General features: G+C 46.4%; 1 protein-coding gene across 1 annotated transcript in view; it reads left to right on the top strand.

The window, feature by feature from the left end:
* SYNDIG1 (synapse differentiation inducing 1) overlaps window positions 1-26,379 on the top strand; it is a 76,852-nt gene extending 50,473 nt beyond the window's left edge. Inside the window, exon 3 of the mRNA XM_054399169.1 lies at window positions 26,221-26,379. Within this exon, the coding sequence (XP_054255144.1) occupies window positions 26,221-26,379 (159 nt within the window). The remainder of the gene's footprint in view (window positions 1-26,220) is intronic.
* Window positions 26,380-26,894: the final 515 nt, after the last annotated feature.

Below are 26,894 nucleotides of genomic sequence, written 5' to 3'. Positions count from 1 at the left end.
CAGAGATTTGGCTGGAGAGCAGCCAGGCAGAAAGGGACCTGAAGGTACTGGTTGAGCTGGCTGAGCATGAGCCAGCAGTGTGCCCAGGTAGCCAAGAAGGCCAATGGCATTCTGGCCTGGATCAGGAATAGTGTAGCCAGCAGGAGCAGGGAAGTCATTCTTCCCCTGCACTCAGCACTGGTTAGACCATACCTTGAGTACTGTGTCCATTTCTGGGCCCCTCAGTTTAGGAAAGATGTTGAGATGCTGTAACGTGTCCAGAGAAGGGCAACAAAGCTGGTGAGGGCTCTGGAGCATAAGTCCTGTGAGGAGAGGCTGAGGGAGCTGGGGGTGTTTAGCCTGGAGAGATCTTGTTGCTCTCTACAACTACCTGAAGGGAGGTTGTAGCCAGGTGGGGGTTGGTCTCTTCTCCCAGGCAACCAGCAACAGAATGAGAGGACACAGTCTCAAGCTGTACAGAGGGAAGTTTAGGCTTGGTCTTAGAAAGAAGTTCTTCACAGGAAGAGTCATTGGCGATTGGAATGGGTTGCCCAGGGAGGTGGTGGAGTCACTGTCCCTGGAAATGTTTAAAAAAAAGCCTGAATGAGGCACTCAGTGCCATGGTTTAGTTGATTAGATGGTGCTGGATTATAGGCTGGCCTTGATGATCTCAAAGTTTTTTTCCAACCTGGTTAATTCTGTGATTCTGTGATTCTGTTTTTTCTACTCTCAACAGTTCTGTGAATCAGTTGTATGATTCTAAGGATTTCTTGTTAAAAGCAGTTGTGGTGTCCAAGTTTGGTCATTCTCCCCATCTCCCTGCATGGCAAATGCCATAAAAGGAAGGTTTCACTTCATCTTGAAGTAGTGTTGCTATCTGGGTTTTTCAGCCTAGAGAAGGGAAGGCTCCAGTGAGGCCTCCTAGCAGCCTTCCAGTATTTGAAGGGTGCCACACAAAGGTAGAGAGGGACAGCTTACAATGGCATGTAGCAACAGAACAAGGGGCAATAGCTTCAAATTGAAAGAAGCTTGACTTAGATCAGATATGAGGAAAATTTTACTGCGTGAGTGGTGAGACACTAGAACATGTTGCTCAGAGAAGTTGTGGTGGCACCAAGCCTGGAAGTGTTCAGAAACAAGTTGGACAGGGCCTTGAGCAACTTGGTCTAGTGGGAGGTGTCCTTGCCCATGGCAGGGTGGTGAAACTAGATGATCTTTAAGGTCCCTTCCAACCTACACCATTCTATGATCCTATGATTGCCTTTAGAGGGATCTAAAAAGTTCCTTCTTGCCATAAATCCACTTCAGTGTAATGCAAGTGAGCAGAAAAACTGGGACCCTTAATTAGGATACAGACCTAGGAGTGTTCCTAATGTTACTCTTCTCTGAAGCTGGCCTGAATTCAACACTCTGTAAGATGCTTGAATCCAAGCACTGATTAAAAATCACACAGAACAGTGGCTTGGAAGGGACCTCTGAGGATCATCTAGTCCAACCCTTCTGCTAGAACAGGATCACCCAGAGTCAATCACAGAGAGTACAAGCCCACGCAGGTGGGTTTGGAATGACTCCAGAGACAAAGGCTCCACAACCTCTCTGGGCAGCCTGCTCCAGTGCTCTGCCACCCTCAGAGGGAAGTAGTTTTTCCTTAGGTTTACATGGAACCCTCTCTGTTCCAGTTTTTGTCCATTGCCTTTTGCCCTGTTAGTGGACACAACTTGCTCCAAAAAATGCCTTCTACCTTTGACAAAAATGTACAATTTTATGTATTTTGTAAAATCGGGGGGGGGGGGGGGGGGGGAGGAGAATAAATATGAAATTATTGAATCAGGAGATCTCTGCTCAAAAAAATTACAGAATCATAGAAAAATTACAGTTGAAAAAGGCCTCTAACATCATCAAGTCCAACCTTCACTGATGCTTTTAAATCTGCTGTTTCTACTCAGGGATCAGTCCATGAATTAAAACTGCAGAAATGGTCTTAGCTTTCAGGCAGGCACAGCCTGGTGGTGATAGTCACTGAATAAAGCACACAAACAAGTCCTGATTTTGCAAATATTTGGCTTAACTGCTGGCTGGGATTAAACCACAACAGATAATTAAGATATTAGTGGATATATTTTGGCTGTTCAGCATGTTTCAATAAACTGCTGTATGGATGCTTTGTCCAAGTCCAGCCTCACCCTGCAACATGCGGGAAATGATGGTTTGTGTGTGAGCTTTAGTGTGGCAGCACTGAGAGCATAGCTTCTTACAGGAGAAGTTCTCCCTGCTTAACTTGTATCACATTATGATCACAGAGGCTTACCCTGATGTACAAGGTGAAGGTGGATCTTTTATTCAAGGTCAGGAGTGCCACATTTCAGTGCACATTGTTGGAAAATTGTCTGGTTGATATGCTGGAGGGGAAGGGACGTGGACAGCCTTCATGGGTTGGGTCCACACCAACCCCATGAAATTTAACAAGGCCAAGAGTAAAGTTCTGCACTTGGGTCAAGGCAATCCCAAGCACAAGTACAGACTGGGCAGAGAAGGGCTTGAGAACAGTCTGGAGGAGAAGGACTTGGGGGTGTCAGTTGATGAAAAACTCAACGTGAGCTGCCAGTATGCATTGGCAGCCGAGGTAGCCAACTGTGTGCTGGGCTGCATCAAAAGGAGTGTGATCAGCAGGAGAAGGGAGGGGATTCTGGCCCTCTATGCTGCTCATGTGAGACCCCACCTGGAGTACTGAGTCCAGTTCTGGGTTCTTCAACACAAGAAGGACATGAAACCATTGGAGCAGGTCCAGAGGAGGCCACAAAGATGATCAGAGGACTGGAGCACGTCCCCTATGGGGACAGGCTGTGAGAGTTGGGGATGTTCAGCCTGGAGAAGAGAAGGTTCTATGAAGACATTATAGCAGCCTTCCAGTACCTGCAGGTGGTCTACAAACAAGCTAGGGAGGGTGTGCTGGTTTGAGGCCAGCCAGAACATCTCTTGCCCCGAAAGGGACAAAAGAATGACACACACAAATGGATTGGAGAGTGATGGAAAAGTTTAAATGGAAAAGTGAATTGGTGAAGCTACAGAAAACTACAAACTACAAAGCATAGTGGAAAAGAACATCCTAAAGCATACAGAATCCCCTCACAGGATTCCCAAAAGCTTCCCAGTCCTCCCTTCCTCCCACCTGAGGGTCTACCCAACCCCTCAGGGCTCTTCCTTCCCCCCTCCTCTCACTGCTAGGCAAGTCTCAGGCTGGCCAGGTCTGAGACTGCCTCCCCCTCCATTCTCCTCCTGGCATTAGGCCTAGACAGGCCTAAGAGGCCTTGAGGATACTCCCCCGGCATTACCCGATAAGAGAGGACATCTCCCATGGGAGCAGAGAGGGAAGAAAGAGGAAGAGAATGACTCTGCAGATGGCCTTATAGGGCATAGGATTTATGGGTAGAAATACGTCGTTTCCTGTGTCCACCCCTCTGGGTGGGCACCCAGGACACCAGAGGTGTATCTCATGTAGCAGTGGCAGGGGGCATCCAGCCTAAACTGCCACAGAGGGACTTTTCACAAGGGCTTGTAGTGATAGGACGAGGGAGAATGGCTTTGTGCTGCAGGAGGGGGATTTAGACTGGAGATTAGGAAGAAATTCTTTCCAGTGGCGATGGTGAAACACTGGAACAGGTGCCCAGGGAGGTCTCCTCCCTGGAGGTGTTCAAAACCAGGCTGGATGAGGCCTTGAGCAACCTGGTCTAGTGGAAGGTCTTTCTGTAATTCTCTGTCTTACTAAACCTGGTCCACCTTTCACTTAGCATTGGTCCATATCAGACACACTAGTGGTCTCCTGCATTTGCATCCTAAAGAAACCAGGCTTCACACTAGATCTGGGCAGTCCAAGTCTTCCTTCCAAAATTGAAACAGCTCCTGCCCTCGGAATTTCAGGCTTTCCTGAACACCTTTACAGCTTTCCTGCAACAAAATTCAAGTGGTGGCTGATGCCAGGAAGTGCTCCAAGGAGGGAGAATCCCTCTGCTCTGCAGGGTACCTTGTGCAAGAGGGACAGGAAGGGCATTGTTGGGGACCCTGGGCTGTCTGCATCACTACTGTCACCAGCCTCTCTTGGGTTACACACATCTTCATACTCTTATTTGCTCAGATTTCAATAATTTCAGCAAAGCCCATGCTCAGTTTTCTGGAGTTAACACATTTCTTTTTAAACACCCATTTGTTTTCTTGTAGCACTTAGTCTCATGAGATGCCTTTCAGCTTTCAAACTTTGCTGTAGGCATCACTTCACCTTGCTTCTCATCTTTGGCAATACCATGTGCATGCCCAACCTCAGTGGGACTCAGTAGGTGGAGGTGTTCATGCAAACATTTCAGGTCCCCCCTCCCCAGCTTCCCATTTCCCCCCCAAACATCTCTTTTTTGGGTTTTTCTGAACATGACATTGAAAACCTCAGAATTTGTATTGGAAACTGTCAGCACAACAGTAAATCACAGTAAAATATTAATGGGAGTAAGGAAAGTAGTTGGGCATGAGAAATTCTATCCCTAGGTGAACATCCTTATGTGGTGGTGGAGTTCAGGATCTTGTGTGGTAGGAACAAGGGGAGCCCAGGGGGCTTGTGGAGTCTCCCTCTCTGGAGATATTAAAAACCTGCCTGGATGCATTCCTGTGTGACCTGGTATAGGTGATGCTGCTCTGGCATGGGAGGTGGACTGGATGATCTTTCAAGGTCCCTTCCAACCTCTAACATTCTGTAATTCTGTGATTTTCTGATCCTTATGTCATGAAGAGGTTGATATCTTTTTGTAGCAAGGCTCAGTTATGGATAAACTTCATATTGCCCTTGCTACCATGAAAGGAAAGCACTTCTTTAGTAGAAAGGGGGAAACTGAATACTGCTCAAGTCTGTAATTGAATTAGTCAGCCTGCTTTTGCAGTTGCTGAATTAGGAAATCCATAGATAGAAAAGAGCAGCTGAACTGAAGAAGTAATCAGCATCAGAGTTGAAGACCAAAGGCATTTTCATCACCACATAATCCTAGAGTGTAAGAAGTCATACCCCCTCTACTCTGCCCTGGTGAGACCACACCTGCAATACTGCGTCCAGTTTGGGGCTCCCCAGTTCAAGAGAGACAGAGACCTGCTGGAGAGAATCCAATGGAGAACCAGGAGGATGATCAGGGGAATTGAGCATCTCCCCTACAAAGAGATACTGAGAGCCCTGGGGTTGTTTAGTCTTCAGAAAAGGACACAACTACCTCAAAGGAGGTTGGAGAGAAGTAGGGGTGGGGCTCTTCTCACATGCGACAAGTGACAGGACAAGAGGAAATTGGCCTCGAGTTGTGGCAAGGAATGTTCAGGTTGGCTATAAGGAACCCAGAAAGGGTTCTCAGGCGTTGGAACAGACTGCCCAGGGATGTGGTGGTCACCATCCCTGGAGGTATTTAAAATATGTGTAGATGGTGCTGCTGAGGGATGTGGTTTAGTGGCAGTAGTTTAGCAGCAGTGGTGAAATTGTGAGCTCTAGGTGAGCTGTTGGACTTGATGAACTCAAAGTTCTCTTCCAACCCCACAGGTCTGTGATTCTATGAGAGGCAGGGAGATAACACAATGATGGCTGTAAAATAGCCTTGTTCCACTGTAAAAAGAACAACTCCATTGCTTTCCCTCCCAATGGCATTTCTGAAAATTCAAAACCTTTAAGGACCAAAGGGAGAGGCAGAAACAAAGCAAAGAACTGTCTGAGAAGACGTGTCTTTGCACTCCAGTGTTTCAGAAAGACAGTGCTTTCCTCTGGAAATCATTTCACACTCTACAAAAGCACTGGAAATATGGAACAAGCAGTCGCAAACTGCTGCAGACATCCCTTTCATTACCTTCCTTACTGCAGGCAAGGGCCAGAACTTTAATTCTTTTTTTTTCCCACATGACGTTAAAGAGAAAGCAGGAGAATTTTTAGAGAGCACTGAAGTGACTCAGCCTAATTGCTCCACCAGCAGCAATGGTGAGGAAAACATGATCAAGATTGCTGTCATGACCTGCTGCTTTGCTCCAAGCTCCATGCTTGTAAATAATAAACCCACTCTTTTCCTCCTAGTAAAAGGCTTATTTTAAAGGGGACTCATTCCAGGCTGGTGGCACAGCTTCTTCTGTTTGCAGTGTTGATGTTCTGCTTGCTGCGGAGCCATATGTCTGTGTCTCGGTCAGTTCACAGCTCACCCACCATCCAGTCCAAAAGTGGTGATGGCCAGAGAAGAACCAACCTAGATGTGTTCCCCTGCTTTGGATGTGGGCTTCAAGGTCCATCACTCATTGCCCAGTGAACAGCTCATCAGTGTACCTTTGCTGCCTGGTTGATCCACAAAATCAGGCACGTGGTCTCTCTTTTCCTGTGAAGATCCTGGATGCCCACTCTGCATGAACCTTGACCACTCCCTGAAATTGTGCCAGGGGAGGTTTAGGTTGGATATTAGGAAAACTTTCTTTCCTGCAAGAGTGGTCAGGCATTGGAACAGGCTGCCCAGGGAGGTGGTGGAGTTTCCATTCCTGGAGGTGTTCAAGAAACATATGGCCATGGCACTCTGGGACATGGCTTAATGGCCATGGTGGTGTTAGGTTGATGGTTGGAGTTGATGATCTTAGAGGTCTTTTCCAACAGGAACAATTCTGTGATTCTGTGTTTCTATGATTGTATGATTTTATGTTTCTATGATTCTATGGTTCTATGTTTCTATGATTCCATGATCCCTGGCCTGGTCTAGGCCTGAGTCTCCTATCTGCATTCCATGAGCCTAGAGACCACTTCCTCCAGTCCTTTGTGCTTTCACTAAGGTAAACCTCCAGGTCTGTCTTTCCCACCAGTAGAACATGTTGCCCACTCTGGTCCTGCTCAGGAGAAAAACCAATAGGAATGTCTTTAACAGCCTCCCAACCTAGCAGCTAGGCAGAGTTAAAAGCACCAAAGAACTTGAGTGCAGTTTTGGTGGGTGTGAGTCAGGACACTGCTTGGGAGAGAGTCCAAGTTCCCTTCCTGGCAAAAATGTGCCCTGAAGCATGATGCTGTGCTCCTTCACCCAGCTCCTCCTGCACATTCACAGACATCTCCTACCTCAGTGTGAGCAGGACAGCTCCTGCTTGGCTCTAGTAGTTATTTCCCATGAACTCATGGCCCTTGTGGACCTGGGCCAAATCCAGGCCAGGAGGAGTCTCCTTCTCTATAGACTTTCAAAACCCTCCTGGATCTATTCCTGTGTGACCTGCCCTAGGTGATCCTGCTTTGGCAGTGGTGCTTGGACTTGATGATCTCTGAAGGTCCCTTCCAACCCCTACCATTCTGTGATTTGATGATTCTGTTACTGCATGGGCACATGCAAGGCATTTGCTGACAGAAGGGATCTGACCTCACTGCTAGCTCACAGAGGTGCTTAGGATGCCCTCATGTTAAGCATTTGCAAGACAGTTATATAGAAGAGCTGTTTCTGCAGGTTGCTTTCACCAGTGTCCAGAACATCTCCTTTACCCTGCCCAGGGCTCTCAGGAACTACAGAAGGGAAATTTCAACTTGCAGTCCTGTCCAAGAAGGGAGGCAGCATGTCAGAGAGGTCGGGGCCACATCCAGCCAACACTGGAGTTCTACACAGAACAAAGCATCTTTAATGGTGTGCACACCACCAGCAATCTGTCCTGCTACCAAGGCTGCCAAAATCACGAACATTTGTTTGAACAGCTGTTCCATACCACCTCCCAGAGATGTCAGGATTCTGGCTTCAAAACCTCCTATTTTCTGTCTCCTTCCTTAACACCCTAAGTGTCTCTGGACACTTAGGTCCCTCTTTCTGCCTGATACCAACCTGTGAGATGTAGTTGCTCACATCCCCTGAACAGGTTCCTTCAAGTGAATACTTTTCTCACCTGCTGTTCACCCTCCTGTATGCAGACAGCACAGAGCACCTCTTAAATGTCTCAGCTGAACGTTTGAAATGTCGCAGAGGCATTTGCTGAGGAACTCAGGGACAAAATCACACAGCATCCCCTCCCATCAGGAGTGGTGGAGCTCTGCCCAGTGACAGTGATTTCCCATCTCTGCAAGTTTTGTATATGGTGCTGCTGTTGCATGAGGAACCACAAGATAACTCCACTGAGCAGGAATAACTTTACCTATCAGTCTATTAGAAATGTTCCTCCATCAGTACGCAGCTTTCATATAGTGGGGCACAGAAATGGAAGCAAAAGTAGAATATATCTTACCTGAGACTCAGGGAGCTTCTGTGGCTAGCATCCTGCTGCTGTGAGCATCAAAGAATCAAAGAATCAGAGAATGGTAGGGTTTGGAAGAGACCTCTGGAGATCATCGAGTCCAACAGTCCTGCTAGAGTAGATGAGGTTACATAGGAACATGTCCAGGTGTTTTGAAAGTTATGGAGAAGGAGACACCACGATCTCTATGACCAGCCTGGTCCAGTGCTTCAGCACCCTCAAATGAAAGAAGTTTTTCCTTACATTTACATGGAGCCTCCTGTCTTCAGTTTGTGTCCACTGCCCCTTGTCCTGTCACTGACACCACTGAGAAGAGCCTGGCTCCATCCTCCTGACGCTCACCCTTTAGCTATTGATCAGCATGAATGAGATCCCCTCCTCAGTCTCCTCTTCTCTAGGCTAAATAGCCCCAGCTCTCTCAGCCTCTCCTCATAAGGTAGATGTTCCAGTCCCTCCAGCACCTTAGTGACTCTCCACTGGACTCTCTCCAGTAGTTCCTTCTTCTTGAACCTGTTCCAGTGTCTCACTACCCTCACTGAAAAGAATTTCTTCCTAATATCCAATCTAAATCTGCCCTCTTCCAGCTCAAAGCCATTCCCCTTTGTCAGATTACTACAAGCTGTTGTGAAAAGTCCCTCCCCAGCTTACTGGTAGACCCCCTTCAGGTACTGGAAGGCTGCTATAAGGTCTCCCTGGAATCTTCTCTTCTCCAGGCTGAACAACCCCAACTCTCACAGCCTGTCTCCATAGGGGAGGTGCTTCAGCCCTCTGATCATCTTTGTGGCCCTCCTCTGGACCCACCCTAGCAGTTTGATATCCTCGTTGTGTTGGGGCCTCCAGAACTGGATGCAGTACTCCAGGTGGGGTCTCATAAGAGCAAGTAGAGGTCCTTTTCCTCAGAGCTGATCTCCAGCATATCAGCCCCCAACCTGTCCTGGTTCATGGGGTGGTTCTTCTCCAGATGCAGGACTCTACACTTGCTCTTGCTGAATGTCATTAGGTTTCTCCTTCTGTCCCCAGATGGCTGAGACCTTTGCTGCCTGTATGAGCAGATCTAAGATATGTGGCCCGTGAGCTGTCAGATCCCAAGGCACACTGGTTACTGTCCTTCCCCATGCTGGAGTAAAGCCCATGAGCTCAGCTCAGAATGCAGGCTATTGTCCCTGGGCATTCATTCTTGCAAGCTGGGCACTGATGTGAGTACTGTCAGCAGCTAGGCTGATGGATAGCAGCTCGTGCTGCCGCAGTGTAGCTTGCTGAGCCCTACCCCAGAAAGTGGCATCCTGTATTTAACAGGCATGAAGGGCTCTCAAATGGGTTTCCCAGGAAAGAAAAGGCAAGCTTATAGCATTCCTCTACCTGCCTGTGTGTGATGGAGTGCTCCTGGACACAGCATGTCCAAGCTGAAGGGATTTACATGTGAAAGAAATTTTCTCAGTAGAGGCTGTCATCCTGCCAGATGCCCAGGGCAGAATATTCTGCTCCCAGCACCTTGAAGGGAAGGGACTGGAGAGGAAGATGCAAAGGACTTTCAAATCAAAGGGAGTCTGCTCTGACTCACATGCAACAAGTGACAGGACAAGAGCAGGTTGAAACAAGGTGGGGGTAGGTCTCTTCTCACATGAAACAAGTGACAATCAGACAAGAGTGAACAGCCCAGAGTTGTGCCAAGGGAGGTTCAGGTTGGATGTTAGAAACAATTTCTCCACAGAAAGGGTTCTCAGGCGTTGGAACAGGCTGCCCAGGGCGGGTTGCAGAGTCACCATCTCTGGAGGTATTTAAAAGATGTGTGGCTGTGGTGCTGAGGGACGTGGTTTAAGTGGTAGTAGCTCAGCAGTAGTGGTGGATTGTGAGCTCTAGGTGAGTGGTTGAACTTCATGATCTCAAACGTTTGTTCCAACCTCAACAGTTCTCTGATTCTCTGACTCTTGAAGTTTGCATTTCACAGAGGGAGTCCTCTGCTCACCCAGAGTGTCCTGCTGAGCCTTTCATCCCTCTTCACAGAAAGCATGTGGCACATGGGTCACATCCCCCCCATGGTTCATTCCTTGCCTCTCTGCGGTGGTCCCACTCACAGCAGGAGGTGCAGACAGGAACAGGCACACTCCTGCTGATAGGGACCTTGTGTCTGCAGCAGATCTTCAGGCTTGACTTGGAGCTGGCTGGGGAAGGGAGCTTGGGATTTTCATTCTTCATTACTTTTGGCAGACAAGGCAATGCCAATTAAATGCTGGGGAGTGAGATATTTGTTACATGCTTGCAGCAGAATGAAGGAGAGGAAAAGAGAAAAAGAGGGAAACTGCATGGTCTTGTTCCTACACACCAAAATAATTTGATATTAAAAAAAACTTGGCCAGGTTGTTGATGACTCCTCAGAGCCACTAAGAAGAATCCATATTATCAATCTCTGTTCTCCCTCTTGGAAAATGAGGACTTATGGAATCATAGAATCATTTAGATTGGAAAAGACCTCTCAGCTGATGAAAAACTCACCATGAGCCAGCAATGTGCACTGGCAGCAGAGATGGCCAACTGTGTCCTGGGCTGTATCAAAAGCAGTGTGACCAGCAGGATGAGGGAGATGATCCTTGCTCTCTACTCTGCTCTTGTGAGATCCCATTGGAGTGTCCAGTTCTGGGTCCCCCAATACAAAAAGGACATGGAACCATTGGAGCAGAACCAGAAGAGGTCCACGAAGATGATCAGAGGTCTGGAGAACCTCCCCTATGGGGACAGGCTGAGTTGGGGCTGTTCAGCCTGGAGAAGAGAAGGCTCCAGGGACACCTTATAGCAACCTTCCAGTACCTGAAGGGGGCTACAAAAAAGCTGGGAAGAGACTTTTTACAAGGGCTTGTAGTGATCTGACAAGGGGGAATGGCTTTGTGCTGGAAGAGGGGAGATTTAGACTGGAGATTAGGAAGAAATTCTTTCCAATGAGGGTGGTGAGACACTGGAACAGGTTGCCCAGGGAGGTTGTGGATGGTCTCTCCCTGGAGGTGTTCAAGGCCAGGTTGGACAGGGCCTTGAGCAACCTGATCTAGTGAAAGGTGTCCCTGCCCATGGGAGGGGGATTGGAACTGGATGATCTTTAAGGTCCCTTCCAACCCAAACCACTCTGTGATTCTATGATTCAGGATCACCTAGTCCAACCATTAACCCTACTCTACCAAGTCCTCCACTAAGCCATAGCCCAAGCACCACATCTACACAGCTTTTAAACACATCCAGGGATGTTTGTGTACTGATGGGTTTCCACTGAGGAGGATTCTTACCTTCTTGGAGCACTTTGTTAAAGGGAGAGCAGACCTTTGGGATGGCCTCTTCCTTCTACCGGTTATCATCAAATTAGCAAATATTCTGACTGGGGTCCCCCATGAATCAAACATAACTGGTCCCAGCATGCCAATGTAGGAATTGCTGAAGCTCTGCTCATTCTGGTCCTTTCTCTTAACATGGCAACAGGAGATTCAAGGAGTGAGCCTGCAGCAAGAAAACTGTGTGGTAAGGTGGTTACTGCAGATGTTACCAAGATCAGAATAGTGAAGAGGTGATGAGGAGAGGTGAGAGATGAGATGTGGAGGGGAGCATGTTAAAACTAGAGAATCCTTGGAAATACACATCTCAAGTGAGTTTGCTTTCTTCCTGAGAGCAAGAAGCAGGCACCATGAGGCACGTTAGCAGGATGGTTTTTGTCATCATGAAGGTGAAACCAGCAGCTCTGTGCTGCAAGGCTTGCAGAGGTCCCTCAGCTACCCTTTTGCTTAAAGCACTGCAGTTGTGTGGGGGTCTTGCTGGTCCTTCCATGATGCCAGCAGACAGAGTTGGGAGAGGCTGCTGGTGTTCAGGCAGGTAACTCACTCCTGAGCAGCAGCAGCTACCCTGATTTCTGTGCAGCTGAAGGATGAGCAAAGCCTTTTGAGCTCACTCAGGCTGCTGCTAGGCTCCTTACAGCTGCCCACCCCTGGATGTCTTCCATACACCCACACTCTGTTTCTGCAGAGAGATCTTCTCCTGCTGGAACACTCAGCATAAGAATGCAACACACTTCCACCTCCCACCCATTTAGAAAGATGGAGATAATGTCCAGAAAATGCAAAAGAGGAATTGCTGTTTGGATAGAAGAAAGAGAAGGTGAACTAGGAGCAGATGGGCAGCAAGTGGAGCAGAAACGAATGACAGGAGATCAAAGGGGAAGAGTAAGGGTCAAGATAATGCCCTCTGATGGAATCATAGAATAGTTTGGGTTGGAAGGGACCTTTAAAGGTCATCTATTCCAAACCCCTGCAGTGAGCAAAGATATTTTTAACCAGATCAGGTTGCTCATAGCCCAGTCCAACCTCACCTGGAATGGTTCCAGGGATGAAGCTTCTACCACTTCTCTGGGCAACCTGTGCCACCACCCCTAGCATAAAAAACTTCTTATATCCAGTCTAAATGTCTTTTAGTCCAAAACCATCACCCCTCATCCTGGCACAACAGGTCCTGATAAAAAGTCTGTTCCCATCTTTCTGATAAGCCCCTTTAAGTACTGAAAGGCCACCAGAAGGTCTCCCCAGAGCCTTCTCTTCTCCAGGATGAACAGCTCCAACTCTCTCAGCCTGTCCTGACAACAGAAGGGTTTCAGCCCTCTGATCTTTGTTGTGGCCTCCTCTGAACCTGCTCCAACAGGTCCCTTGCTTCCTTCTTGTGCTGAGGAGTCCCCACACATGCAGGCCCTGCACTGTTGAAACACAGGAGCATCTACCTGGCGGTACTGTAGCTGTAGCTGCAAGAACCATCCAATGAGATCTGGACAGGCTGAGAGCTGGGTGCAGGCAAACCTCATGAAGTTCAGTAAGGACAAGTGCAGGGTCCTGCATCTGGGGAGGAGTAGCAATAGGCACCAGTACAGGTTAGTGGCTGCCCTGATGGAAAGCAGCTCCACGGAGAAAGACCTTGGAGTCCTAGTGGGCAGCAAGTTCTCCATGGGACAGCAATGTGCCCTTGTGGCCAAGAGACCCAATGGTATCCTGTGGTGCATCAAGAAAAGTGTACCCAGCAGGTCTAGGGAGGTTCTTCTGCCCCTCTATTCTGCTCTGGTGAGACCACACCTGGAATACTGTGTCCAGTTTTGGGCTGGAGAGAGTTCAAGAGAGACAGAGACCTGCTGGAGAGAGTCCAACAGAGAGTCACGAGGATGATTAGGGGACTTGAGCATCTCCCCTGTGAAGAGAGACTGAGGGTTATTTAGTCTGGAGAAGAGAAGACTGAGAGGGCATCTGATCATTGTCTCTAAATATCTGAGGGGTGGGTGTCAAGTGGAGGGGGACAAGCTCTTTTTGGTGGAGTGCAGTAATAAGACAAGGAAACAAGAGGTTCAACCTTGAACATAGAAGGTTTCACCTCAACATGAGGAGAAACTTCTTTACAGTGAGGGTGACAGAGCACTGGAACAGGCAGCCCAGAGAGGTTGTGGAGTCTCTTTCTCTGGAGACTTTCAAAACCTGCCTGGATGCATTCCTGTGAGACCTGCCCTAGGTGACCCTGCTTTGACAGGGGGATTGGACTCAATGATCTCTGGAGGTCCCTTCCAACATCTAACATTCTGTGATTCTGTGACTTCTCTACCCAAGAGATGGGGAGCTAATACCTGCTGGCAGGACAACACTGTGGTGTGTTCTTGCTGAAGAACATGGAGTTCTTGTCTTCCAGACACCTAGTCATAGGAGAGGCAGAGCAGTCCTTTCAGGGTGCTGACAGCTTAATACAAGGTCAGAGCCTTCCATTTCTGTGCTAACAGAAAGGGTGGCAAATGCAAATGAATTGTTTGAGGTCAACTGATGAACTTTCCTTGCAGGGAAAAATGCCATGACGCCTTCATGGAGTTGAATCAAGAGATGATCATATCCTCCAGTTTCTTCAGCCTGTGCAGAGATGTCACTGGCATTAGCAGATGCTGGTGGGTGTCTGGATAGGGTCCTTGTCTTACAGCACTTTCCTCCCCCCTCCTTATTCATTCTTTCCCCATCCAAGCATGATTCTGGGCACTAGGCATGGAGGGTGGAGAATATCTTTGCACTATAGTAATCACCACACCTAGTGCAGTTTCCTGGTCCCACACACACTACAAGCAGCATTCCTAGGAATAATTTTCTTAGTATCTCCCTTCTAGCATAGGTGTTTTGCAAGGTATCAAAGGCAGCTTCAGGTCTGCTTCCAGTAGGAGGCAGAAAATATCCCACAGGCTCAGACACTCTTTTCTCAGGAATGTCACTACTCCACACCAGTTTATTCACTTGAGGCCATCCCAGCCCTAGCAAGAGGAGCAGATTCCTAGAAAAGGGTCACATGTATGAAGAAACAATGTGTTGGTCCTTGAAAGGAATTAAAAATGGAGTGCACAATGACCAAATGGAGCCATTTGCACAATGGAGACACACAACAGTTTAAGCACCAGACTTTTGTTGATTTGTTAAGACTGCATGTGCAAATATAGAGAGGGCAGGCAGCTCAGAAAAGAGCTGCTCTGAGAAATTTCATGTCTCAAAAGGTTTTCAAAACCATTTTGAAAGGATTGGGGCATCTCATATCAACACATTTTCAAGCAGAACAAAACCAATCCCTTTATTATAATGACCTTTGATAGAATCATAGCATGGAAGGGATTGGAAGGGACCTCCGGAGATCATCTAGTCCAAATTCCCCTGCCAAAGTCAGGATCGCCTACATCAAGTTGCACAGGAACACATCCAGGCAGGTTTGAAAGTTTCCAGAGGAGTCTCCACAACCTCTCTGGGCAGCCTGTTCCAAGCTCTGCCACTCTCAAAGTAAAGCTGTTTTCCTTTATGTTTAAGTGGAACCCTCTGTGTTCCAGTTTGTGCCCATTGCCTCTTGTCCTATCAGTGGGCACCACTGAAAAGAGTCTGGCCCCAACCTCATGACCTCCAACCTTCAGCTATTGATCAGCATTGAGAAGATCTCCTCTCAGTCTGCTCTTCTCCAGTCTAAACAGCCCCAGCTTGCTCAGCCTCTCATAAGACAGATGCTACAGTCCCCTCAGCACCTTTGTAGATCCCCACTGGACTCTCCAGTAATTCCCTGTCTCTCTTGAACTGGGGAGCCCAGAAGGGGACACAGTACTGCAGTGTTGTGCACAATACAAGCATTGGTAAAATTCCGATGATGAATTCACAAATACAGCTTCTGGTAGAATTTCCCTTTAGGGGAATTTCCCTTTTGCTGCTGACTTCAAGAAAGGAAAAAAAAAAACAAACCCCCACTAGTTTCATATCTCTGCTGTCAGATGTAGCAGTGTCTGGAGATGACAGAGATCTTTATGCTCTTCTTCAATATTTTTCAGTGACTCAAGCTCAAAAAAAAAAAAAAGAGCAAAAAATGTATTACTTTTTTTTAAAAAAAGTATAAAAAGTATTCCAAAAAGTATTTTAAAAGGTATTAAATGAAATGTTTCACTTGACCACACCAAGACATTTTGTTTTATGTAGGGAGGAGATGTGAATCATCTTAATCCTAAGAGAAAAGTAACACATCAGATTTTGAAAATCAAAGTAAGACACTGCCAGAGAGTTAATTCTATCAAGGGCTGTCCTCTGTTGCTCCTCACAGGGCATCTCAGAGTTTTGAGACCCCTGAAACATGACTTTATAGAATCACTGAAATACAGAAACAGAGAAATATAGAATCATAGAAACATAGAATCATAGAAACATAAAATCATAGAATCATAGAGAATCACAGAAATAGAGAATCATAGAATCAAGGAGCCATAGAATCACAGGATCATAGAATCATAGAAATATAGAATCACAGAAATATAGAATCATAAAATCATAGAAACACATGAATTGTAGAAACAGTCATAGAAACATACAAACATGGAAACATAGGATCATAGAATCATAGAAACATAGGATCATAGAAACATAGATTCATAGAATTGTTTTGGTTGGCAAAGACTACTAAGATCATTGAGTCCAACCTTCAACCTAACACCACCATCGCCATCAAACCACATCCCAAAGTCCACACTTTTCTGGAACACCTCCAGGGATGGTGACTCCCACCACCTCCCTGGGCAGCCTGTTCCAATGCCCTGCCACTCTTTCAGGAAAGACGTTTTTCCTCATATCTGAGATCATGTATATGTGTACGTCAGCCGTGTGTAGGTCTGTGTGCTTATAAAGTAGGTTTCATCTCACTTCACTTTTCCCAAATTCACTTCTCTCATCATAAACCAGCAACATCTGCTAAAAGGGCTGGAAGCAAAGCCAGGGCAGGAGGACAGAGGGGGAAATCATCTTCTTTACCATAAACACCCAAATTCCTGTATATGCCAGGAAAGCACAATTGCCTTCCTCTTGCAGGCTGAGGTCTCATTCTCTCAAGTGCAATCAAATGAACTGCTCTTGCTGTGGAGCTTGTCTAAAAACATCTCTGCTCATTGAGGCCTTTCACGCCTGCTGTTCCTCATCAGCATGCTCTTGTTTTTCCCAAGTGCCGAGCTGGCACTCGGACATCTATAGTTGTATCTGCACTTGAATGCACAATCAGACGCCACAGGCGGCACCAGCCGGGGGCTGAATCGCGTCGTGCCTGCCAATGCCTGCGGAAAACGCTGACACCAAAATGATCCAACGGCCAAAACTCACAGACCTTGGGAAAGCTGAGCCTGCAGAATCACAGAATCATAGAGTTGTCAGGGTTGGAAGGGACCTCAAAGATCATCTAGTTCCAAGCCCCCCCACCATGGGCAGGGACACCTCACACTAGATCAGGTTGCTCACAGCCACATCCAGCCTGGCCTTAAAAACCTCCATGGATGAGGCTTCTACCACTCCCTGGGCAACCTGTTCCAGTGTCTCACCACCCTCATGGGGAAGAATTTCTTCCTAACATCCAATCTGAATCTACCCATTTCTATTTTTGTTCCATTCTCCCCAGTCCTATCACTACCTGACAGCCTAAGAAGTCCCTCACCAACTTTCTTGTAGACTCCCTGAGACCTCACCTGGAGTACTGCGTCCAGTTCTGGGGCCCCCAACACAAGAAGGACATGGAACTGTTGGAGCAGGCCCAGAGGAGGGCTGTGAAGATGATCAGAGGGGTGGAGCACGTCCCTTATGGGGACAGGCTGAGGGAGTTGGGGCTGTTCAGACTGGAGAAGAGAAGGCTCTTGTAAGACCTCATAGCAGCATTCCAGTACCGGAAGTGGTGTACAAGAAAGCTGGAGGGGGACTTTTCACAAGGGCTTGTACTGATAGGATGAGAGGGAGTGGCTTTGAGCTGGAAAATAAGATATTTAGACTGGAGATTAGGAAGAAATTCTTTCCAGTGAGGGTGGTGAGACACTGGAACAGGTTGGCCAGGGAGATTGTGGATGCTCTCTCCCTGGAGGTGTTCAAGGCGAGGTTGGATGTCCCTGCCTGTGGAGGAGGGACTGGAACTAGATGATCTTTAAGGTCCCTTCCAACCCTTACTGCCTTGCTGAACAGCCATGGTAAGGAAGGGGATGAGGCAGGTCAGAGGGGCTTCTGATGAGAAGCAGTGTCTGCTGAGATGTGGTCATACTGCACAGTGGCCACTGCTCTGGCCACTGAAGCCACAAGCTTATTGACTAGAATGAGGATTCCTTGTTGAATGCAATCCTTCAGGGATAAATTTTTACACTGGGTTTTGTTTCATCACTCTGAGGTGCAGCAGAGCACTTAGGACATCTGTCAACAGCACGGAGCAAAGAGGCAGCAGAAGCTACATCTGCCAGTTTATTCCCTCTCCATGTGTTAATGAAACTCTGGTGACATTCCTCTAACATCCTTTTGCCACTGCTACTCAAGTACTCATAGTATCTCAGCACTGCCCCAGGGGAAGCTCCATCTGGGCACTCACTGTCTCATAGTCTTATCAGCCATGTCAGCTGGATTTCAGTACTACCGGATTACCAGTGGGAGAGCAGGACATGGTCTAGATCTTATACTTTTATATTCTAAATGTTCAGAGTGGGGTTTACCCCTTACTGAAAGACATTGATCCTAAGCAAGTTAAAGAAGAGCAACTAAGCTGGTGAAGGGCCTTGAACACAAGTCCTAAGAGGAACACCTGAGGAAACTGGGGTTGCTTAGTCCTCAAACGAGGAGGCTGAGGGGAGACCTTGTCAGCCTCTACACCTACCTCAAAGGATGTTGGCGTAAGGTGGGGGTTGGCCTCTTCTCACATGCAACAAGTGACAGAACAAGAGGAAATGTCCTCAAGTTGTGCCAAGGGAGGTTCAGGTTGGATATTAGAAACAATTTCTCCACAGAATGGGAACAGGCTGCTCAGGGAGGTGGTGAAGTCACCATCCCTGGAGGTATTTAAAAGATGTGTGGATGTGGTGCTGAGGGATGTGGTTTAGTGGTAGCAGCTTAGGGAGTAATGGTGGAATTGTGAGCTCTAGGTAAGCAGTTGGACTTGATGATCTCAAAGACCTGTTCCAACCTCATCAGTTCTATCAACACTGGAGTTTGGTAAGAATGATACAGCAATTGGTTTTGGACTTTACAAGCTGAAAGCTAGATAGGACTAGGTTGGATGCCTTCCTCTGAAGAAGAAAAGGCACTAAAGTATTAGTAGAGATTTGGTCCACCTGCTCCCCACTCCTTCCACAGTAAGTTCCAGACAGGGAATATCTGCTTGAGACTCCTGTTCATTTCCTGGGCCAACTTCCCAGCAGAAATGATGGAAAACTCCAGGAGAGCTCTGAAAGGCAAGTTGTACAGGCTGAAGTTTTTATTATACTATGGGCAGAATGGAATTTGCAAATGCCTGACAGAGCAAAGAAGCATTTGTTGTTTGTTTAGTTCACCATTTCTGCCTGTGGAGCTGTTGGATGAGACTCTATAGTCCCTTTGATACTTTCCTCATGATTGAAAATTCTTTGTCACATCCCAAACCCTACACCAGAGATGTGCCCACCCCCATGCTTTCCCCTGCTGACTGGCACCTCCCTGTTGCCATGCACAGTCCAGAGGCAAATCGTGACTTTGCCCTTTCCCCCATCTGTATATTTAGCAAAGACTCTGGAGCCTTTTCCTCACCATCAGTGAAAAGTGGTGTATGCCTGAAGGTGGAAGATGTTGCCCAGTAATTTGAGGTAAGCAGAAATACAAGATGGGCAAGTTAAAAACAGACACAGCTTTTGACTAGAAAAAAAGATAGGAGAGAAGATACAGGAGCAGAAGCATTTTCTGGATGAATTACTCCTCATTCTGTGTCATTTCTTATGCATGACACTTGAAGAAGAAAGACTCAGGATCTGGCTGGTGAGTGCATGGAGCCTGTGCATAGAATCATAGAGGCATAGAATCAGAGTCATAGAGAAATAGAATCATAGAATCATAGAGTCACAGAATCATAGAGTCAGAGTGTCTTAGAATCAGAGAGTCATAGAGTCATGGAATAATAGAGTCATAAAGTCATAGAATCATAGAGTCATAGAATCATGGAATCATAGAATGGTTTTGGTTGGAAGTGACCTCCAAAGGTCATCTAGTCCAACCCCCTCTGCAGTAAGCAGAGGCATCCTTATCTAGATCAGATTGCCCCAAGTGCATCCCTGCTCCCTGTTGGCCATTTCTCTCCGTGAAGTGAAAATAAATCCATCACCTGACCAAAGGGGTCAGGATACCCTCTTTCTCCTCTTACATGGAGCTATTCCTCCTCTGCAGCCTTAGGGAAGTGAGGCAGGGTTAATAATTGTGATCAATGTGTTTCCTGTTTCCAGACACAGTGTAGCAGAAGGTATTTTGTGAGTATGATGTATGAGTCACTGTGGGATGCAACAGAATTTTTTGGCCTTGCAGCTGTGGAGGTAACAATATTCATCTTCCCTCAGCCCATAAAACATGCAGCCCAGAGACATGATGAATATATTTTGCAGAAACCTGCAAGTGGAAACTCCAGAGAAGTTCCTTGAAAGTGTTTCTAAATAACAAGATATTTTGTTAGTTAAACAAAGGCAGATAAAACTTCTAGATATCCTTCCCCCTTCTTTCTCCTCCCCTCCTCACTTTCCTGGCTTACTTCCAAAGTCTCTGGAGAGAGGATTCAGTGGAGACTGGTATTTGTTCCAGCTCCTGTTTTCAGCTTTGGAGTACCCAGCCTTCATCACAACTGGTGCCAGTAGCTGGTGCCAGTAGCTGGCAATTTGACAGTCATGTCTGGGCATCCAGAGGACACAGACCAAGGGAAAACTCCAACTCTCTACAACTCCCTGAAAGGAGGTTGTAGTGAGGTGGGGGTTGGTCTCTTCTCCCTAGTATCAGGTAATAGGATGAGAGGAAATGGTCTCAAGCTGTGCCAGGGGAGGTTTAGGTTGGATATTAGGAAATTTTTTTTTCCTGCAGGAGTGGTCAGGCATTGGAACAGGCTGCCCAGGGAGGTGGTAGAGTTACCATCCCTGGAGGTGCTCAAGAAAGGTGTGGATGTGGCACTTGGGACATAGTTTAATGGCCATGGTGGTGTTGGGCTGATGGTTGGACTTTACGTTCTCAGAGGTCTTTTCCAACCAAAACAATTTTGTGATTCTAAGACCAAGAGGCAGAGGCAGTCCAGGGACCCAAACCCTTTGGACACAAACCCTTTGCAAGAAAAGTATTCTCCTCTCTGGCTGTGCAGTGAGAGAACTTGCCTAGAGTTCTTTGCAATGAATTATCCCTCACTCATAATTCATCCCATGTCTTGCACTTATCCCTTTCTCTGTTTATCAAACCTGTTGTTCCCACTGCTGCACAAAGACTGTATTAAATTGCTTCATCAATCATCCAGCTGCCAGCCACAGGCTTGGCAGGGAAGGGAAGAAGCAAATGAATAGAAGTATCGTAAAACTCCACAGATAATATCATTTTGATTAGTAAAAGTGCTTACTCCTGCAGCTACTTTGAAGCCCATTAGAAGAGCTGTTTGTATTCCTTACTAATTAAATTAAGGCACTTTGCTTGAGGAAGCTGTAGTGAATCAGTTTGGATCTTCATTCTTGCACCAGTCCTGGCTGCATTACCCTTCAGAGTCAAGCGTGATGGGGCCACTTAATGCAGCTAAGTGTTCAGCTCAGTTAATTTCATAGAATCATGGAATCACAGAATGGTAGGGGTTGGAAGGGACCTCTGAAGATCTAGTCCAACCCCCCTGCTAGAGTAGGAGGAACTAGAGTAAATCACACAGGAACAGGCTGCCCAGAGAGGTTGTGGAGTCTCCTTCTCTGCAGACTATCAAGTCCCACCTGGACACATTCCTGTGTGACCTACTCTAAGTGATCCTGCTCTGGCAGGGGGGTTGGACTGAATGATCTTTCAAGATCCCTTCCAACCCCTACCAATTCTGTGTGTGATTACTGCACCTATTCACCTGCCTGCAGTGTTTGACTGTGCTTTTAGGTGGCCACTCCTTCTAACTACACAAGTTTTGTCTTTCAGCTAACAGTGCCTGACCTACAGACACAATGAAAAGGAGTGAACAGCCTGAGCACTGTCTGCATTTAAATGTCTTGGGTTCATTTTAGGTTTAATGATCAGGTTTAATGTTTTTACCTTTTCTACCATATCAAGAAACAGCTGGTGACACTGAGTCTGACTGAGCTGTCTGATCTGTGCAAGATGATTCTTGTCCTCATTTCTGTTGTAGGTTGGATTTGCCTCCCCCCATGCCCTCCAACAAATCAAAGATTCACCCCCAGAATGGAGATACTGGAGTACTGTGTGCAGGTCTGGAGCCCTCAATATAGGAAGGACATGGACATCCAGAGGAGGGCCATGAAAATGATCAGGGGGTTGGAGCACCTCTGCTACGAGGACAGGCTGAGGGAGCTGGGGGTGTTCAGCCTGGAGAAGAGGCTCTGGGAGACCTGATAGCAGCCTTCCAGTACCTGAAAAGAGGAGAGACTGTTTACAAGAGCCTGTGGTGGCAAAATGAGGGGCAATGGCTTCAAACTAGAGAAGGACATTTAGATTGGGTATCAGGAAGAAGTTCATCACTATGAGGGTTGTGGAACACTGGAACAAGTTGCCCAGGGAGGTGGTTGAGGTCCCATCCCTGGAGATATTCAAAGTGAAGTTTGACAGGGCCTTGGGTAGCCTGATCTAGTTGGGTATGTCCCTGCTGACTGCAGGGAGGTCAGACTGTATGAGGTTTGGAGGTCCCTTCCAGCCTGGGCCATTCTGTGATTCATTCTATGATTCTACATATATTCATGATTCAACAACCCCAGAAACACTCCTTTAGACAGTCAGTTCTTCCCCTCCTCAAAGGAGGCTGCACAGAGCTAGCCTGCTTCTCTCCCCTCTCCCCTGCTTCTTTTCCCTTGTACCTCACACACAGAGTCAAAACAAAGATTATTCCAGCAAGGCCACAGAGAGAGAGAAAGCAGCAGCAGGCAGAATTGACAAGTGTGGTAGGTTGAAAATTTCCCCCAACATTGAATTTGCTAGAATTTGTGGAAAATTTTTAAAGGCATAGCCTAAAACTACCACCACAAGGAAGAAAAGAGAGCAAAAATTTCTGTTCCTAAACTATATAGGAATTTACAGAGCAAATGAAATAAATTTATCACTAAATACATTTATTAAATAAATGTATCACTAAGCAAAGTAATGCTTAGCCTCTTGGAAAAATTCATCCAGCCCCTTAACTGAATTCTCTGGAAGGATCTAATTCTTATTTACAATTTAAGAGTAGCTTTTTAACTGGAACAGTTTCCTACCTGGAATTTGCTAGAGCAGAGGCAGCCCTGGAGTAGAAGTCCTCAAAGAGAATCAGGTCACTTCTCTGTGTCAGGTATCAAACAGGCTGGGCCATAAGCTCTTGGATGGGTACCAAAACCAAGGGAGTTCCTCAACATGAACAAAGATATCAAAGATCTGTCCAAAAAAAAAAAAAAGGAAAAAAAAATCAAGAACAACTGCTTATTATTAGCCAGATGCTAAGCATCAAAATGGGGCTTGCTTGCATTTTGTGTAGACACTGTTTTCCAGATCTGTTTAGCTTAAACCTGCAGAATTGCTGTCGTTTGCATTCAGTAACACTGAGAAGGAATGGGATGAGTTTGCTAATTAGGTAATACCAACAATGAATTAGTGAGAAACAATTCATAGAATCTAAGAACCATAGAATCATTTTGGTTGGAAAGACCTTGAAGGTCATTGAGTCCAACCATTCTCTAACTCTACCAAGACTTGTGCTGAACAATGGCCCCCAGCACCACATCTCTGCTTGGAGATTCAGCCACCTCCTGGGAAACCTGTTCCAGTCTTTGAGAATCCTTTCAGAGAGGAAGTTTCTTCTAATATCCAACAGCACTTCAGTGAATAGGAGCTAGGTAGCAGATGCTTGAAGAAAAGCTTTGAGGAGATCTGAACTAATCAGCTCTTTCTAAAGGTTTCTCTGCTTTCCTTGCCAAGACTTCTAAGCAGTCCTAACCAATATGTCCATGATCCCCAAAGCCACCAGCATTTTTCTGAAAAGGGGTCTTCTTCTGAGTGGTTGGAGGTCCCACACAAGGAACTCATGAAATCCTTGGTCACTCTACTGAGCAGCCCAAAGTGAGTAGGATGTCTTCCCCATCTAAAGGACACAGAACCATAGAATTGTTAAGGTTGGAAAAGACCTCTAAGATCTTCAAGTCCAACCTTCTACCAAGCTCCACTCTTACAGTAAAGAAATTCATTGTAATATACAACCTAAGCTTCCCCTGGTGCAGATTGAGGCCATTTTACCTCTTGCCCTGTCACTGAGAAGAGGCCACAATGGCCTCACTCCAACCTCTTTTCAGGGAGGTGTAGAGAGTAGAAGGTCTCCTCTGAGCCTTCTTTTTTCCAGACTAAACAATCTCAGTTCCCTCAGCTGCTCCTCACCATCCCTGTTCTCCAGACCCTTCACCAGATTTGTTGCCCTTCTCTGGCTACACTCCAGCACCTCGATGTCTTTTCTGTAGTGAGAGGCCCCAAACTCTACACAGTACTCAAGGTGCAGCGTTACCAGTGCTGAGTACAGGGGCAGGACCACTTCCTTAACCTGCTGGCCATGACACTAGGTGTTAAGTCTAGGAGTTGTTTATATATTACTGCTTTGAAATGATAATTTTCCTCCCTCCTGCAGCCTAGTCTCTCTCTCTTCTAATATATCTTGTTTGACAATGTTTCTGCCTCAAACATTTATAAGGCATTAGCCTTAAAAAATTAGGTTGATGAATGAGGAGAGACAGTTCTACTAATAAAGTCATTAACAGAAAGGCTAGAAGTCATTGTTGGTTTGGGGTTTTTTTTTTCAGTGTGGAAGCTTGGCATTTGGCTGCTGGAAATTGCTCTGAGTAGCAAGAAAATATTTTTTTTAATTTATTTTAAAAATAAGAAAAAAATAATTAAAAAATAATAAGAAGAAAAAATAAAAAGATAAAACCAGAGCAATAGATGACACTGAAGCAGAAAGTGTTCCAGAAAACTGGGCCATTGTGGAGAAATACAATTAAAGTGTTACAAATTCCATGCTCACTGTAACAGGGAAACAAAGACTGTCTCAGAACTTGTGGAGCTTATATGCTTCTACAAGGCCTTGCTTGTAGGTGAGAAGACTTGTTATGGCCTGCTGGGTGACCCTGCTGATATCATGCCATGGTCTATAAAGGTCATAGAATCAATAATAGAATCATTGATGTTGGAAAAGACCTCTAAGATCATGGAGTGCAACCTCCTACCCAACACTGCCATGATCACTAAATACGTTTCTTGAACACCTCCAGGGATGATGATTCCCTGGGCAGCCTGTTCCAATGCCTGACCACTCTTGCAGGAAAGATATTTTTCCTACTCTGCAGCCTAAACCTCCCCTGGCACAATTTCAGGCCATTTCCTCTTGTTCTGTCACCTGATAATAGAGAGAAGAAACCAAACCCACCTGGCTACAATCTTCTTTCAGGGAGCTGCAGTAAGCAAGAAGGTCTCCCTTCAGCCTCCTCCTCTCCAAACTAAATAATCCCATCTCCCTCAGCTGCTCCTCATAAGATGTGTTATCCAGACCCTTCACCAGCTTCATTGCCCTTCTCTAAACCAGGGCACAATCACTTCCTTATTCCTGTTGGATACCCTGGGTTTGATCCAGGCCAGGGTGCTGTTGGCCTTCTTGGCCACCTGGGCACGATGCTGACTCATGGGCAGATGATGTTCTCCTCTCATTCTGCTGCAAGACTGAGACCCATTGCAATGGTAGTAGGTGGTCTTATCAATGGGTAGATCAGTCCTGTCCAATTTTAGCTTTCCTTTGCCTGTTTTGAGCAGGGATGTTGCCTTTTTCTTGAATTGGGGGGCTCAAAGACTTCTGAAGAGTGTGTTAGTGGAACTGGTATTTGAATACTTCTCAAGCTCTGGATGTAGCTTTCTGCCATCCCACTGACTGTGGGATCATCACAGGAGGCAGTCCTCAGTCACCTGCAGTCCTGCTTTCTGTGTTCATTACTGACAGCTACACTAACAAAATGTCACTTTCTGAGGCTCAAAATACCTGACAAATAACTTTGGGATCTTCAGCTGATCAGACTGAGTTCAAGGTACTTGCCTGGGTACTCAAAAGCTACGTAGGAGAAGTGATACAATTATGAGACCTTTGGATTACTCTTCCGAGGTACCAGAATTGTGGCTTTGCCTGGAGGGGATGTAGCAGACCCTTAGCTCATAGCCCATCTGTCCAAATCCTCAGGAGATGCTGAGCTATCTCAGGAATCCTGCTGCATAGCATTAAATCCTAGGATACATTTAAGCTTACAGTCATTTAGAAGTACCACTTGAGATGCCATTGACTCCCATGATCATCCTAATTGTGCCGACAACCTCATCCAACTAAAAAAACCCAGTATCTGATGTCCAAACAGTTCACTGCCATATCCCAGGATCATGTTTCAGGCAAGAAATGAGCCTCAAATCTCCATTTGCAGGTGAAACAAATAAATACCTTGTGTTGTTGCTGTTGTGTATCTTGCAGACAAACAAAGCAGTGGCCAAGGGGGACTTCCACCACGCAAGCTCCAGCTCCCGGCGAGCACTTTTCCTGGCTGTCCTGTCCATCACAATTGGAACTGGCATCTATGTTGGAGTGGCTGTGGCCCTTATTGCCTACCTGTCAAAAACCAACCACTTATGAGCCTCAGGAAGAGGACCAGCTGCCCGGCACCTGCGCTGCAGAATTGCCCAGCAGATCAGACTGCATGAGACTTCCAAAACAAGATCAAGAGACAAACACTTCTGGGGGCAGGTACAAGATAAGATAGCCTTGTGCATTAGCCTAGGGTGGGGAGCTGGCTGGGGTGGGGATAGTTCTACCATTTGTGATGCACAAGTCTTGCTTCTCTTCATGAACCCCCATATAAGAAAGCAAGCAAGCAAGTGAGAGAGAAAGCAAGATAGTGAGCAAGCAAGCAAGAAGAAATAAAGAAAGAAAGAAAAAGAAGGAAGGAAAGCGAAAGCAAGCAAGCAAGAAAGAAAGCTAAGAGAAAAAGAGAAGGAAAAAATAAAGCTAAAGAAACACAGAAAAAGAAGGAAAGAAAGGAGAAGAAAAAAGAGAGAAAAACACAGAAAAAGAAAGAAAGAAGACAAAAAGAAAGAAAAGAAAGAGAAAAAGGAGAAAGAAAGAAGAAATAAAGCTAAAGAAAGAAACAG

The sequence above is a fragment of the Indicator indicator genome, chromosome 2, assembly GCF_027791375.1.
Source record: "Indicator indicator isolate 239-I01 chromosome 2, UM_Iind_1.1, whole genome shotgun sequence".
In the NCBI taxonomy this organism is placed as follows: Eukaryota; Metazoa; Chordata; class Aves; order Piciformes; family Indicatoridae; genus Indicator; species Indicator indicator.
The sequence above is the reverse complement of the archived record's forward strand: the minus strand, read 5'-3'. Positions and strand labels throughout refer to the sequence as shown.